This window comes from Pipistrellus kuhlii, unplaced genomic scaffold (genome assembly GCF_014108245.1).
Source record: "Pipistrellus kuhlii isolate mPipKuh1 unplaced genomic scaffold, mPipKuh1.p scaffold_m20_p_18, whole genome shotgun sequence".
Classification (NCBI taxonomy): Eukaryota; Metazoa; Chordata; class Mammalia; order Chiroptera; family Vespertilionidae; genus Pipistrellus; species Pipistrellus kuhlii.
Window position 1 is genome coordinate 22520939 of NW_023425493.1, and position 14184 is coordinate 22535122.

A 14184-nucleotide genomic window follows, 5' to 3' on the forward strand; every position below is an offset into this window, starting at 1 on the left:
CAGATCCTTTCTTATTTCCCTTCCGTTCTTATTCTCCTGCAACCATGGGTGTTTGGGAAAGTGAGATAAGGGACACACTGAAAACAGAAAGGCCTGATTGGAAGCCTACATTGACATTCATGCAATGCTCCCAAATTCTGGTCCTCGGAACATGTGCAGTTCTGTTCCTGGGCCTCGTCTACTTAACTGTGGCAGATTGGAGACATCTGCATAGATGCAGGTTGCTAGACCCAAGGAGGAGACCACCTACTTTACTGAGACCAGAGAGAAACCAAGACTCGAAGAATGAAACACTCTGACATGACCCACTGATCCCCCTCAGCGAACGATCACGTTACAACCACAGTCACTGTGGAACTAGGAGGATTTTGATGGGATAGTTAATGGAGGGGCTGAAATAAAATTGGACATTTTCTTTAGTGAACAGCTTGTGGCCACATTTCTGTTTTCATCAAAATATATTCAGCACCATGACAACTCATGCTAAACCTGCAATGAGTTATTAATCACATTGGGGATTTCAGTAACAGATTTTGGAACACAGTAGCCTCAGGAGATGCCTGAAATATTAAGAATCAGGAAGAATACCTCAGAGTTGATTCTATTCTGGGCAATCATACCTTTTTTAAAAAAAAAATTAAAAAAATCTTTGCTTGACTTTTAAAGCCAGTTGCTAAAAATAAAAACTGTTCCCTGAAAAAAAAAAAAAAATCCAAATCCCTAATCACGAATTTATTTGTTTGTTCTTTAAAGGGGAAAGACGGTGGGGGAAAAACAGAAAGCTCGTGCGTGGCTGAGATGGGAAATAATCACAAGACGAATTCATCATCTGTCCAAATGGCACCCAGCTGCTAAGAGGAGTCACACTCTTACGGGGCTGCTGAGGAGAAAGCAAGGCGGGACGTCCCCAGGACGTGGTTCGGGGGGGAGTCAGACACAGGCTAGTCACACGAGTCGCTTAACTGTCCGTGGGCCCTGTGCCCCCGACTTCAAGGTTCAGCCGCTTCATCCTTCATGGCACCAAACCTTGATGTTAGGGATGCAAAGACACTCATAAGAATTGTGGGTTTGTCTTGACTCACACTTTGGGGGGACTGGGCTGAAATAACAAAACAAAACAGGGAGACCTTACCCGTAAGTGAAAGGGACTCTGTGTGAACTGTCAATCGAATCAACATGTGAAATACGGGAAGGGATTAGAGAGCCCGTCAGGGAGAGCAGGCCAAACGTGTATAGCAGGACTGAACTAAACGGTAAAGAGAACCAAATGGCTTGGGCCTCAGCAAAGAACAGAATGTGAGCGCACAGCCTGTCTCTGTGTAGAGGGGTTTCTGTGCTGTTGGCCAGGACTGGTTCCGCGGTGAGTTGCTGAGAACGGGGCACTGTGGTGGGGCTCAGCGTGTGCCCTGCAGAGTCAAGGACACCGCCTGCATGAAAGCACACACGTGGGAAACCCTGCGGTGACCTGGAGGTCACCCTGGGGCCATCGCACAGCACAGATGCCAGTGACCTCGTGGGGCCTCACCACGCTCAGTGGAGCATTTCTTGGTTCCTACGCTGTGTTACTGCCGTGTGGACGAGCTGGAGGGAAAGCCAAGTTCTTGCCTATGATTCAGTTTTGCCGTTTTCAGAAGACACCACTGGCCTTGGGTGAGGAGGGTGGTTACGGGACAAGTACTTCTATTTCCAACCTTTTTAAAAATAGAAGATGAAGTGGGGAGGCCAACGAAGTCTGCTTTTCCTTGGACAGAGACCCTTCCTCCCACTCCGATCCCCCTCTGACGGTTGCAACATAGCTCAGCCCAAGGAAAGGGGCGAAGACAAATGCGGGAAGCAATGCCAGAACCGGCTGTCGCCAGGGAAAACACTCCGATTCAGATCATTTGTTCTGTTCACGGCCAACGCTGCGATTCTCAATTAGCTAATTTTACCGAGTTGTAACCAAAAATAGCTACATCGGGCCCAGAGTTAGTGCACGAGGAAGAGTCGGGGGCTTCAAGTAAGAGAACAGGCCCCCTCGCCAGGTAGCGGTGTGTGTTTAAGACCACCTTGCGGAGCAAGGACACGGCTGGCTGGGGTTGTCAGACAGGGTCCAGCCCCTCCGCAGAGGCTGTGTGGGGCGAGAGGGGCGATCCGCATACTCTGGCAACGGAAAGTGTCCCACACATCGGGCTTGTGAAACTCAAGTTACTAATGACAGAAGTATCCGTGCTGGTGAGTCTCTCTGGGACCCAGACACTCCCCGGGTTCAGGTGGAATTAATTAAAACAGGCGTTTAGTTTGCAGCATTTCCAGCTCCCTCCCCGAAAGGCTCCACGCACATGAACCAGAACAGCCTGAGCAGCTGAGACGAGCTGGGCCAAAAGTGACTCCACCAGCCTCTGTCCTCCCTCCGTCTTTTTTTACATGGCAATAGAAAGATAGAAGAATCATGTTTTGTTTTGTTTGTTTTTTTTCCCTTTCTTTTCTTTTTTTTCTTTTTTATTAAAACAGAAGGTTCCTGGTTTCTGTATAGTTCGTGTGCTTTCATTACCTTTAAATTGGGTTAAAATAGAAGTGTACAGGCTCTTAAAAGTCAAGATTGTAACTTGCTAATGAAGTTGGGAATTATCCAGAAGAAAACTGCACAAGCACATGCCCAATGGTTCAGGTATGGTCTTGGTGAACTTGAGCCCCAACCCCCCGTTGCCCCCGCTCCCCAGGAGCAGGCGGGACACTGCCCATGCTGTCCTGTCACTTCCTGATTTCTGGTTTCAGACAAAAGAGGAGAAAGGGTCCTTAAAGAAAGCAAAGGATTGGGGTGTACAGGGTGGGGGGTGGGGGGGCGGTGCACGGAATCAAACTTCCTTCTTATAAAGCTAAGGGCTGTCTTCCTGGAGATGATGGATAATGGCATTTCAGCTTTTCAAAGTTTTTCATAGAAAAAATGTAGGCAAATCAGGGAGGGCAAAGAGAATATAAATAAATAGAACAAGGTGAAAATTCAACAAAAGCTTCCCTCAACGCCTTCCTTTCTTTCTTCCTTCCTTCCTTCCTTCCTTCCTTCCTTCCTTCCTTCCTTCCTTCCTTTCCTTTCCTCCCTCCCTCCCTCCCTCCCTCCCTCCCTCCCTCCCTCCCTCCCTCCCTCCCTCCCTCCCTCCCTCCTTTCTTTCTTTCTTTCTTTCTTTCTTTCTTTCTTTCTTTCTTTCTTTCTTTCTTTCATCTTTGTCTGTCTTTCTTTTCTCTCTCTCTCTCTCTCTCTCTCTCTTTTTTTTTTTTTTTTAAGTCTTAAACCCCATTTCTGGCTTGCATTTGGTAGGATTCCTGCTCTGGCTTTTATTAAAAACAGACTTTATGTGGTCAGAATTCTCCATGTTAAGCTAAACTTGACTAGGCATACGGATCCTGACAGAGTCGTTCTCGCTCTCTCTCAGGTACCCCCGCCAGGGATTTCCGTCCCAATGCCCCAAACTTGAGGGCTCAGCACAAAACACCTCCCCCCCTTTCCTCTTAGTACACTGTGAACTCTTTCTCCAAGGCCAGATCGAGCTAAGTCTGTCTCTAACTTGAGAATACTCTAGAAATTTTGAATAACACAACTGCTGTCCTATAAATTCTCAAACGCAGACACATGAAAGCTGGTGTCCCCTTCCTCTGGCTGGGAGAGAACGGCACAGGCACATGCAGATTCCTGCCGCCGCCTGTGAGCGAGCTCGGGAACACCCAGGCGACCCCACCCCATCAAACACACCCCTTAAACGTGGCACAGCATGTCTGAGGGGCACTGGCATGCTAGCTTCTCCGCAGCAGGGGCCAAGGCAACCAAACGTGCAGGCAAAGTCATGCATTTTCGTTGGGGGACAGGCAGCACCAGGTGGCTCTGGTTCCCTCTTGTAGCTCAACAGATAAGATGGCCTTCCCACTCCAGCCCTCAGTCCCCCTGTGGTCTCCATACCTTCCCGGCACAGCGACAGGCACTATTCCAGTCAATCTGACGTTCCCTACACTATGAATTTAGTCTGGCCTGCAGGAGGCTCGGTGCTGAGGTGGATGTTTTCTGACATGCACTGGACAAGCTAGTGGATGGATCCTGTGGGGCAGAGCTTGAAGAGGGCTCTCTGCTCCTCACCCCTGGCATTGGGGAAGCCCGGAGACAATTTAGTGGTCACACTGGGGGAGGGCAACTGACATCTGGTGGGAAGAGGCCAGGATGCTGCTTAACCTGTCAGCAGAGTCGAGGCTGAGAATCCCTTGCTGCTGCGGTTGGGGCCGCGGCTCTGCAGTCAGGCTGCTGGGGATCGGAGCCCAGCTCCTCAGGGCCTGGGGGAGCAGTCTGGGGCGAGTTGCTTAACCTCAGTGCCACGTCTGCAAAATGGTTAATAATCCATCTCGTTGGGCTTGTTGTGCTAAACCCAAATGTAATTGCAAAGCATTGAGGGCAGAGCCTAGGTCTATTGAGAACACATTGAACATTATTGTTATTCATGTGATTACTAGAAATTTAGTTCAGTTCCAATAAATAATAAGCTAACTCTATTGAGTGTAGAAAAAAAATAGGTTTGAGAGTGTTATATCCTCTTTGACTGGGATCAGAATGATGGTAATGGTAACATTACCATCAGAGCAGTTTCTCAGGCTTTCAAACACCTCGTCTCACACGAGGTGGGCAACAGCCTGCTGAATGTGTCCCTGTGTCCTAGGTGAGCATGTGCTGTTCAGAGTTCAGTGAGTTGCCCATGGTCTCTGGCAGAGCAAGTGTGACTCCACATCCCTACGATTCCTGCTCCAACAGCCTTTGTCTTCATTGCACCGGGCACCCTGAAGATCCCAATACATGTAATCACGGTCATCAGAGCGGGAGGGGACTCAGCTTTCCTGGGTGGGTGGAAATCACTTCTGTTCAATGTCTAGTCAAGTTTTCCTTCATGGAACAGAGAAATATTTTTCCTTTATGGAACATACAAATATTTTAATCCTCTGAATTGAATTTTTAAAAATCAACTTTCTATTGTATATGAGCTAATTTTCTTTCTTTTCAAAATGTGTTAAAAAATCTGCTTATAAATGCCAAAATGTCTAATTTAAATGTACAGTGTTCTGTCTCTTATATGATGGTGGTGGTGGTGGTGGAGGGGAATGAGTTCACATAGCAAGCATCATGCCTATGTAAAATTTCTACACTAGTTTACAATAATTACAGACTAATCAGTGGATTTTTATGCTGCCTACATTAATGTTAATAATATTGGGCTTAAGGGTCATAGTTCAGAGGGCAGAAGGATAATAACCCTTGAAGTCAGTGGTTTCTGAGAATTCCTTTGGTAACAGAGGTGAGGACTTAGCTGGTGATAGGTTCACGACCTTGGAGCACACAGCTTGCCTCAGCCCAGCCATGGCTCTTTCATTTCAAAGCTTTCCATTGCATTCTACAAACAGCTGCCATCATGTCAATCTTTCGGACCCAGTTTTCTTGGGGCCCCTTCAGCTTGTGCCAGCTGATTGAGGAGAGGTTTAGACCACATTTTGGTTTTTAAATGGTGTAAAAACTCCGCAATTTCCCAGGATTTCCCCTCCCAGGTGAAAAATGCAAACGTGTATGATACCATCTTTGCAATTTTCATTTTCAAGAAACTCTGGTCTGTTGTGCTACGAAAAGAGAACCAAAGAGCACCCGCACACCCTGTCTTCCGCGCAGAACACTTACCTGGGGACACTGGGAGGGGCCCTGGTGGGCCGGGAGGGGACCTGCGGAGGGGCTCCGTACGTGTCATTGCTGTTGGGGAAGGGCGGCAACGGGCCCGGCCGGAATGGAACTGGGGGAGCCCCCGAGTGGGGTCCCGGGGACGGGATGGCAGGAGGGGGCCCTCGGCCGGAACCAGGCCGGGCCAGGGGGGTGCTCAGTGTCGGCCTCCTTTGGGTGGTGGGGCTCGGAGGGGGCGACCTGGGAAAGAGACCGTCAGTTTACCACTCCTGCTTTCTCTCTGAATGCATCTTAAAAACACATTGTTTAACTTGCTGATGGTTTCTTAAAAATTATGTTTTGACTGAGAAACTCAGGTAAATGTTAGAGATGTTTATAGGTATAATAAGAAGGTGAAGAGCAGGGGAAGCTTCCCTCTCCTACCCCTTCACTCCACAGAGCCAGCCAATAGTAGTTTCTTTTTACCTATATTCTACAGTAGTTTCTCTCTATATATATAAATTAATTTTACTACATGCCGAAACCGGTTTGGCTCAGCGGTAGAGCATCAGTCTGCGGACTGAAAGGTCCTGGGGTTCGATTCCGGTCAGGGGCATGTACGCTGGTTGCGGGCACATCCCCGGTAGGGGGTGTGCAAGAGACAGCTGGTCGATGTTTCTATTTCATCGATGTTTCTAGCTCTCTCTCTCTCTCTCCCTTCCTCTCTGTAAAAATCAATAAAATATATTTAAAAAAATTTTACTTAAGCTTTACTGGAACTTGACTACCTTTTCATTTCAGTACTTACAGACTGGTCTTACTCTCTTTACTGGCTGTGCAACATTCCACTGTACTGATGCACTGTGCTTGTTTCTGACAGGAGCTGAGATGACCTAACCCTGTCTCTCACTGCTGAAGTTAAACATTTGTTCTTCTTTTTTTCTAAAGGGTTTTAGGGGAGCGCTCCCCGTAAATGGCGCTGCCGCAGCCTGGCTGGCCTCGGGGTGCGTGAGCCACCTTCCTACCTGCGAGTGTGCTGTATCCAGGAGTCGTCCACGGGCGGCGGGGCAGGGATGAACGTGGTGGCCGTGTTGATGTCGCCGATGATCACGAGGGCTTCTTTAAGGGCCTGGTACATGTGAAGCATTTCATCCCGGCGCTGGGCCTGCTCCGCGGACTCCTCCATCAGAGTGTTCTGGTCCTCCGAGGAGTACAACTGTGCTAGGAGCTCCGAGTTTATAAAATCCTTCACCTGTCGGGTCACCACAAAAAAAAGTAAGATGGGAATGAGTGAGTGGCCAGACAGTAGAAACTGGGCCAAAGCCTGAGGACAGAGTCTGCAAACGTCCACTCTGGGGAAAGGGCTGCCGTGTGCATCTGTCCATTCCTATTTTCTTCATCCTCCTCCCGATCCTCCTCCCAGAGGCCATTGACATGAAAGGAAAACACGACACAGATCCGTTGAAAAGAGGGCCAAACCCTGGCATCAGCAGAGAGGACCTGGTCTCTCAGGCTGAGAGGGCCTGCGTCTGGACCAGCTTCTGCACCATGGTCTGAGGCTGCTTGGCTTAGGGACGAGGGTAAGCAGCGGCATCTTCCACAAGAAACAATGATGTAAAGAAACCGATGTCCTAACACACGTTATCCATTCCTTAATATTCCCAGGCCTTGACCTGGGATGTGCTAACACACGTTATCCATTCCTTAATATTCCAGCTTTTATCAAAATCACCGGAACACTCTGAAGACCCTAGGTTTCAATGTGCTCCCGAAAGTGTAATTGACTTATTACATTAAGTCAATATTTGTTAAATAAGCACTTTATATATTTAGGAAAGTTAATGTGCAAAAAAAGTGATATGCTCTCTGCTTTCTAGAAGTTAACCATAGAAGCTACTTATCAATGATGAGGACTGGTACAAGGTTCCGGATACAAGGTTAACAGATAGATGTGAACAGAGTAAAGTATGGACACTTTACGGAAAACATGGCCCTGAGGGACAGAGAACCGACCACATCTTATCAAATCTAAGATACCATTGTTTTTATGACACACCACTAATAATCTGTGTTATTAAAAAAGAGAAAAATCACCACCAATTAAAACTGTGACAGAATGGCCCTAGCTGGTTTGGTTCTGTGGATAGAGCGTCGGCCTGCATACTGAATGGTCCTGGGTTCGATTCTGGTCAAGGGCACATGCCTGGGTTACGAGGTCGGTCCCCAATGTGGGGGATGCAGGAGGCAGCCGATCAACGATTCTCTCTCGTTCTTGATGTTTCTATTTCTCTCCTCCTTTCCTCTCTGAAATCAATAAAAACTATGACAGAATGCCAGATGCCACTGAATGTCACAGGTGTCTTCATGTCAGAAATATTAATTGTGGAAAAAGTGAAGGTGAGAATTGATGACATATATAATAGGTGCCTTTGCAAATTACCTGACTTGGTTCTCACCTCATACTTAGGAAATGTATTATTATCCCAATTTTGGAAAATGAAGAAACTGACATTTGGAGAACTTTAAGTGACTTTCCCAAAGCCACACATTAAGTCGAACCCCAAATCTGCTGACTTGACGTCTAGTGCTCTTTCCACGACCCCCTACACTTTGGGTGCTCAGAAAGAACCATAGATGCGTAAGCATCATTATTTTATAGTGGTGCAGCCTTATGCTAATTAACATAAGCCTAGAAAAATAAACACACTTGGATTGTTGGATTTCTCCATAAATGAGAATACTAACACTTATCTGGAGTCACTAAATTTCTCAAGGAAAGGCCAAAGGCCAGTGACTGTTGTTACAAATCAGAAAACTGGTCAGATACTCAGAATTCCTGGGTTGTAGTTATAGCATCTAATCACACAATTAATTCAACTAATTGGAAAATTCCATGAAAACACAGCTTCCCTGGGAAATAAAGAAATGTTCTCTGTACATGATTTGTCGACCAAGAGTGGTTCGAATGTGGACAAGATGCACTCAGACAAGAGCCTGGGAGAGCAGGTTTATGTGTGAGAGCTGGGGAAGGTAAATCTGGCCAGGTAACCCGGGGCCAGATGCAAAAACCTCTGATGCCAAGGAAAGCTGTTTGAACTTTATCCACTTGGCAAATGGGGAGCTGTGGAAGGCTCTTCTGTAAGTCAGTGAAACAATAAAAGAGAGCTTTAGGAAAATTAATGTGGCGGTGATGGGAGAAGAATTTGCAAATGGAGATAAATGTAGATGTCTGTGAGATGACAAGGGTTGAGTTTAGCAGGGTTGCAGTGGAATAGAAAAGATAGGCGTGTACAAATGACAGTGTAAAGGCAAAACCTACTGGACTAGTTTGGATGTGAAGGACAAGGAAGAAAGGAACAAAGACAGCTCCAGCTTTGAGGCTTGGGTGAGAAGGAGGAAGAGAAAAACCAGAAGTCAAGAAGGAAAAGTCAGATTTAGAGGAAAGACGGTCAACTGGGCTGAGAGATTTTTTTTTCACATGTAACCGAGGAATCAGGACATTTGCACAAATCTTCCACTGTTGGGTGTATGTGCACTTGGAGGGAGGGTGCAATTCCAAATTCAAAACCAGACGATTTTCCTGGCATTGGCCACCGGTCGGTTAAGCTCTTTGGAAGCTTTACATCTTCCTGGAGTATCACTTAGAATCTATTAAACACAATTTAAAAGACAGTCCTTCCAAGAACAGATTTAAAGCAGATCTGAATGAAGAAGCAACTGTCAAACAAACCACAAAATAAAATAGTCAGGGCCCGTCTCAGCATTCTGATCAAAGATCTGCCTTGCATCAATTCTTCCACACCAAAATGTTGCACACGGAGACTGGCCGACTCCCTGAAAGATTGGGCAGTGTTCTGGAATAATTTGAGAATTACGAGCATGAGAGAAAAGGGTAACTAACACGTGCAGTGGTTAGAGACCATGTGCTTTGGAGTCAGATGGCTCTGAATTTGAGTCTAACACTCACTGTTTTTGGGCAAAGAACCTCTGTGAGACTCAGGTTCCCTTCCTGAGGACAATGGTGGTAGCTGCCCAAAGAGCTGTGTGCGAGGATCCAGGGAAAGCATCAAAATACCAAATGCCCAGCACGATGCCCAGCATGTAGCCAGTGCTCCGCATACAGAAGCTACTCCTTCTACAGAAGACAGCTAAGCTGGCGCGGGCAGGTAGAGGCAGGAGAACAAAAGTTTTACTTTGCACTTATGCAACATTTTAGAAAAACCCCTCTCTTTCTCTGCTGCTAGTTGGTAGGGACGGGATTGGGAGGGAGTGCTTAGGGGAGTTTCCAGACACTTCGGGGACTTTCTGAGCGGTCTGAATGTCAACGGGACAAATACTGAAACCAACGGCTCTGCAGGGCAATTAGAGACCAAGGTCCGTTTTAGAGCAACGGCACGTAGAAAATATCCTCACAGAACGTGACAAACACGAATTCTGCTTGGTTGTGAGACGCAGAATAAGATTTATGCTTTTAATTATAACACCTTCGAACCTATACATCTTTGTATGGCTCACAAAAGAATTCTCACACACAAAACCTCATTCCAGTTCAAACTCCACGGGCTAAAAAAACAGGCACTACTGGTGCAAAGGAATGTAAGGTCATTAGCGATGTTCCATATGGTTCCTCTCTCTTGCTTTAACCCTTCTGTAGCAACCCGCGATATTTTTTGGATCTTAACCCTTCTTTGTCTTTAGCTCTGAGGTGGTTTTAAAGCCTCCGCAAACAGAAGAGACATTTCTAGAGTTTTCATCCAATGTAGTTACGAAGGAGACCGTTTCCTTAAAATCTCTGTGTTTCTAGACGGAAGGCCACCGTGTGGAGCACGGCGGGGGCTCTCGTTCACACAAAGACACATGAAAACTGACCAACAGTCTGAGGATGCATAGTCTGCAGAGGAACTTGGTTCACATTTTGTGAATCTTCGAGGTCTCACAATTCTCTCATTTCTCCGTCTGCCAGGGATTTAGTTTGGCTAAAGACCAACAATGTTTTCCTTGTTTAAAAAGTCACATCCTTTGGCTCACAAACACCATGTTGTGCTAAAAAACAACAACAACTAGACACTCAGTGGCTGTGAGGTTCTGTGCTATGAGATCCTAAAGTTTGAGAACAGACAGAACTATAAGATGCCAACAGCATCACCTCCGGTGAGGAGTGATGGGGGTCTGGGAGCAGGGGTGGGGGGCCTTCAGGGCCTGGCAGGGATCTCTTTCTGCAGAAGGATGCTGAATTAATTCTTGACCCCTGGAAGCAAATCCGTGTTCTGGTATTTAAGAGGCACTCTCCTCTCACATAATGAACATCTAAAATAACACTGCTCCATGGGCAGTGAAGTGACGGTCGGTTTTGAGACGAGGGCATGTGTTACTCATTTTCCACCTTAGTGCCAGTGGCCCAGGAGAGGGGCTGTAGCCTTCAGGGCCCAGGAGTACAGGACGCCGTCCACGGCCCATGGGTTAAAGGCCTCTAGATCCCATATTTGGTTCTTCAAAAGTTTCATAAAACCTTCACCTTCTACTTTGCATTATCTGGTCTGGTTGAAATCTGAGGAACGATGTTTTAAATTATTTAGATTTAAAATATTGTTTCTCATATTTCAACAAACCCTAATTAAATCTTCATGGCATATGGACCTCTGGGAAGAGACCCCGGGCATGTAAGCCATGGGGATAGGAGCCCCTTTCTTTGAAGAGGCTGACTTATGGTTTTCCTAACCTTGCCATATGCATTTTCTGTTATTGACCTGCAGAGACAATCCGACTGAATGAGAAGACCTGGGTTTTCATCTTGATTCGGCCAACTCCAGCTGCGCGGTCTGGAATGAGCCAACCTCTCAAAGCCTCAATCTCACCGTTTGTGATCCGGGCAGAATGGGAGTACCGGGCGTGTGGGTGTTTTGTGGGTTTGGTCCCAGCATCGTGTGCCCCTTTGCCACACACGTTTCTAGAACAAAGCTGGGCCCACATCTGTCATTCTCTGGCGGGAAACTTCTGGTGGGGGAGCCACAGAGAAGAGGCCGCCCAAACGCACTGGCCACGGGGTGCCACGTGTGCGTGAACTTCCAGTTCCTGAGCCAAACGCTGCTTTTTGACCGCAGCCCATCCAGAGCGACCGCCCGCCCGCCCGTCATAAATGTGCTATTTCTTTGTGTCGCTGTTACCTGGTATGTTTAAGCAATGAAACAGCTGCTACATTTCAATAGACAAAGGCTTACAGTATGTCTGAGGCGAGGCATTTATTGCTGGCTTTAAACTCCTTAAACAATTCCATATGGAGGCTTGAGTGGCAGAGCACTTAATGTAAACTTTCAAAGGAAACTGCCCACCAAACGCCGAGCCCTAGGAAATTTGGCTGAAACACGTTTCTTCTCAGGAGGCGGCGTGGCTGTGCCCATGTCGGAGGCCACAGCCACAGCCGCGTTCCGCAGGGACGGTCCCCGACGAGGGGACCCGGGGAGGCCACCGCGGGTTCTGCAGGACGTTTAGCCTTGCCGCCCGAAGCCATCCAGAGAAGCCGCAGGGCTGAGTGGATGGGATTGGGAATGAGGAGTTAGATAAAGTTCCTTTTCTAGTTGTGATTCTCTGGTTAATTCTCTTGCGTGAAGCTCTCTTCACTTCAAATCAAATAAAAACCCAACACACAGGTGCTGGGGACTCCCCATGTCTCTGCTCCTTGTGCTCAGCAGGGCACTCTGGAGTGAGCACAACGGGCTGAGATGCTGGCACCATACGATGCCGTGAGGGTCTGAGTCCATGTAGGAGAGGGTGTTTACAAGTTTTACATACATCAAATTATATGTGTAATTTAAAAAAATGTATAAAACTATGCCGAAACCGGTTTGGCTCAGTGGCAGAAAGGTCCCAGGTTTGATTCCGGTGAAGGGCAGGTACATTGGTTGTGGTCACATCCCCGGTAGGGGGTGTGCAAGAGGCAGCTGGTCAATGTTTCTCTCTCATCGATGTTTCTAGCTCTCTATCTCTCTCCCTTCCTCCTCTCTGTAAAATATCAATAAAATATATTTTTAAAAATGTATAAAACTATACTTATTTTTACAGATGTAGTAAGGAAGCGGGTAAAATGATACTTAAAGAAAAGCAGGTGTCCTAGCTATGAAAAACTTTCTTCGGACCGGTAGGAAATGTTGAATTTCAAACAACGGGAACCGTAATTTCCTAAGAATCCAGCATTCTGTGATCTTTGGACTTTTTCATGTTCCTGGGAGCCTCTGCTTCGAAATCGGACCTGGTGTCTTGGTGGAAGTGGACAACCCCTGACTCGTAGGTGAGGTCCCTCTCAGACACGGAGCTGAGCTCTCCCTCATGGCTGCTGCCTGGGGGGTGGGGTGCAGCCATTTCACTAGGGAAGCCAGGTCATCAGGGAGGAGCCAGCCAGGGCAATTACCCACATTTCTTTGTGTAGGTGCATGTGTGTTTTTCTTGAGGAGGTGAAAGTGGCATAGATTTGCAATAGGGTCTTTTTTTTTCTTTTTTCTTCCCTTTTAACTAATTTGTGTCCAGCTACTTCTTGTAGCTCTAGACAGGAAGCGCTATTTCCTGTGCCGATGATTGAATACAGTGCAGAGCAAAGCGGCGTTTGAACCGACAGCAGCCCTAATGACTCTCGGCAAAACAGTGAAAAGATAAATGATACTCAATCAGGGAAATGTTTAAATAAGCAAGGGCCTGGCTATACCATGGCAGAACAACCTGAACTCGCTCAAGCAAAGTTAAGAGGGCAATTTTAAAAATACACAGACTATTTGTTTAGTACTTTATATTTTTCAAAATGGCATATGGTCACATTCATTATGTTCTCTGACATGATGCCGTGAGGCAGCTTGGTGTTCTTACTGTGGGTTTAGAAGCGACTTCAACTCAGACGTGCAGAACGATTTGCATCCGGTCACACAGCGGGCTGCTGAACAAGCTTAAGAACACAATTCAGAGTTTCCAAGTTTTCCATATGCTGCTTACCCACCCCCGATACTTCAAAGCATCCCACTAACCTTGTTTGAACATGAGAAGTATGTGTGAAGATAGAGTTAAAAACAAGAGTGTTCACATGAGTGCTTGGGGCTTCTGACAGTCGAGGAACATATGCATGAACAACACATGAAGTGTCATATTTAGGAAAATGATTTTGAGAGGAGTCTTGAAATATGAATAAAGGCTATTAAAGTTCTTCAGTAGGCACCTATATTAGCTTATAATTAAACTAGAGGCCTGGTGCATGAAAATTCACGCACTGGAGGGGGGGGGGGTCCCTCAGCCCAGCCTGTCCCTTCTCACCGTCCAGGAGTCCTCAAGGGCGGGAAGCAACCCAGTGATCAGGGGAAGGAGATGCCCCATCACACCTCTGCTGCTGCAACTTGCCAACAGTGCAAGCCTCGGCTGGCCCTGGTTACCCGAGCCTCAGGCGGCCCTGGGCAGGCGAGGCAGCTGACACTGAGGCCTGCCTATGCCTCCAGCCAGCCCTGGGCGGCTGATGGGCTGAGAGGACTGGGGGACTCCAGAGGCAGGCA

The 14184-nt window shown here is 47.1% G+C and overlaps 1 protein-coding gene across 11 annotated transcripts in view; it reads right to left on the reverse strand.

The window, feature by feature from the left end:
* Positions 1 to 14184, reverse strand: part of DNM3 (dynamin 3) — a 358762-nt gene that overhangs the window by 21549 nt on the left and 323029 nt on the right. For 8 of the 11 annotated variants that reach the window (XM_036442129.2, XM_036442127.2, XM_036442130.2 and 5 more), the window contains 2 exons: positions 6685 to 6911; positions 5684 to 5920 (listed from right to left, as the gene is read on the reverse strand). In XM_036442129.2, the coding sequence (XP_036298022.1) occupies positions 5684 to 5920; positions 6685 to 6911 (464 nt within the window). Of the gene's footprint in view, positions 1 to 719; positions 1027 to 5683; positions 5921 to 6684; positions 6912 to 14184 lie in introns of those variants that run through there. The other 3 variants (XM_036442126.2, XM_036442132.2, XM_045583228.1) reach the window with 2 other exon arrangements.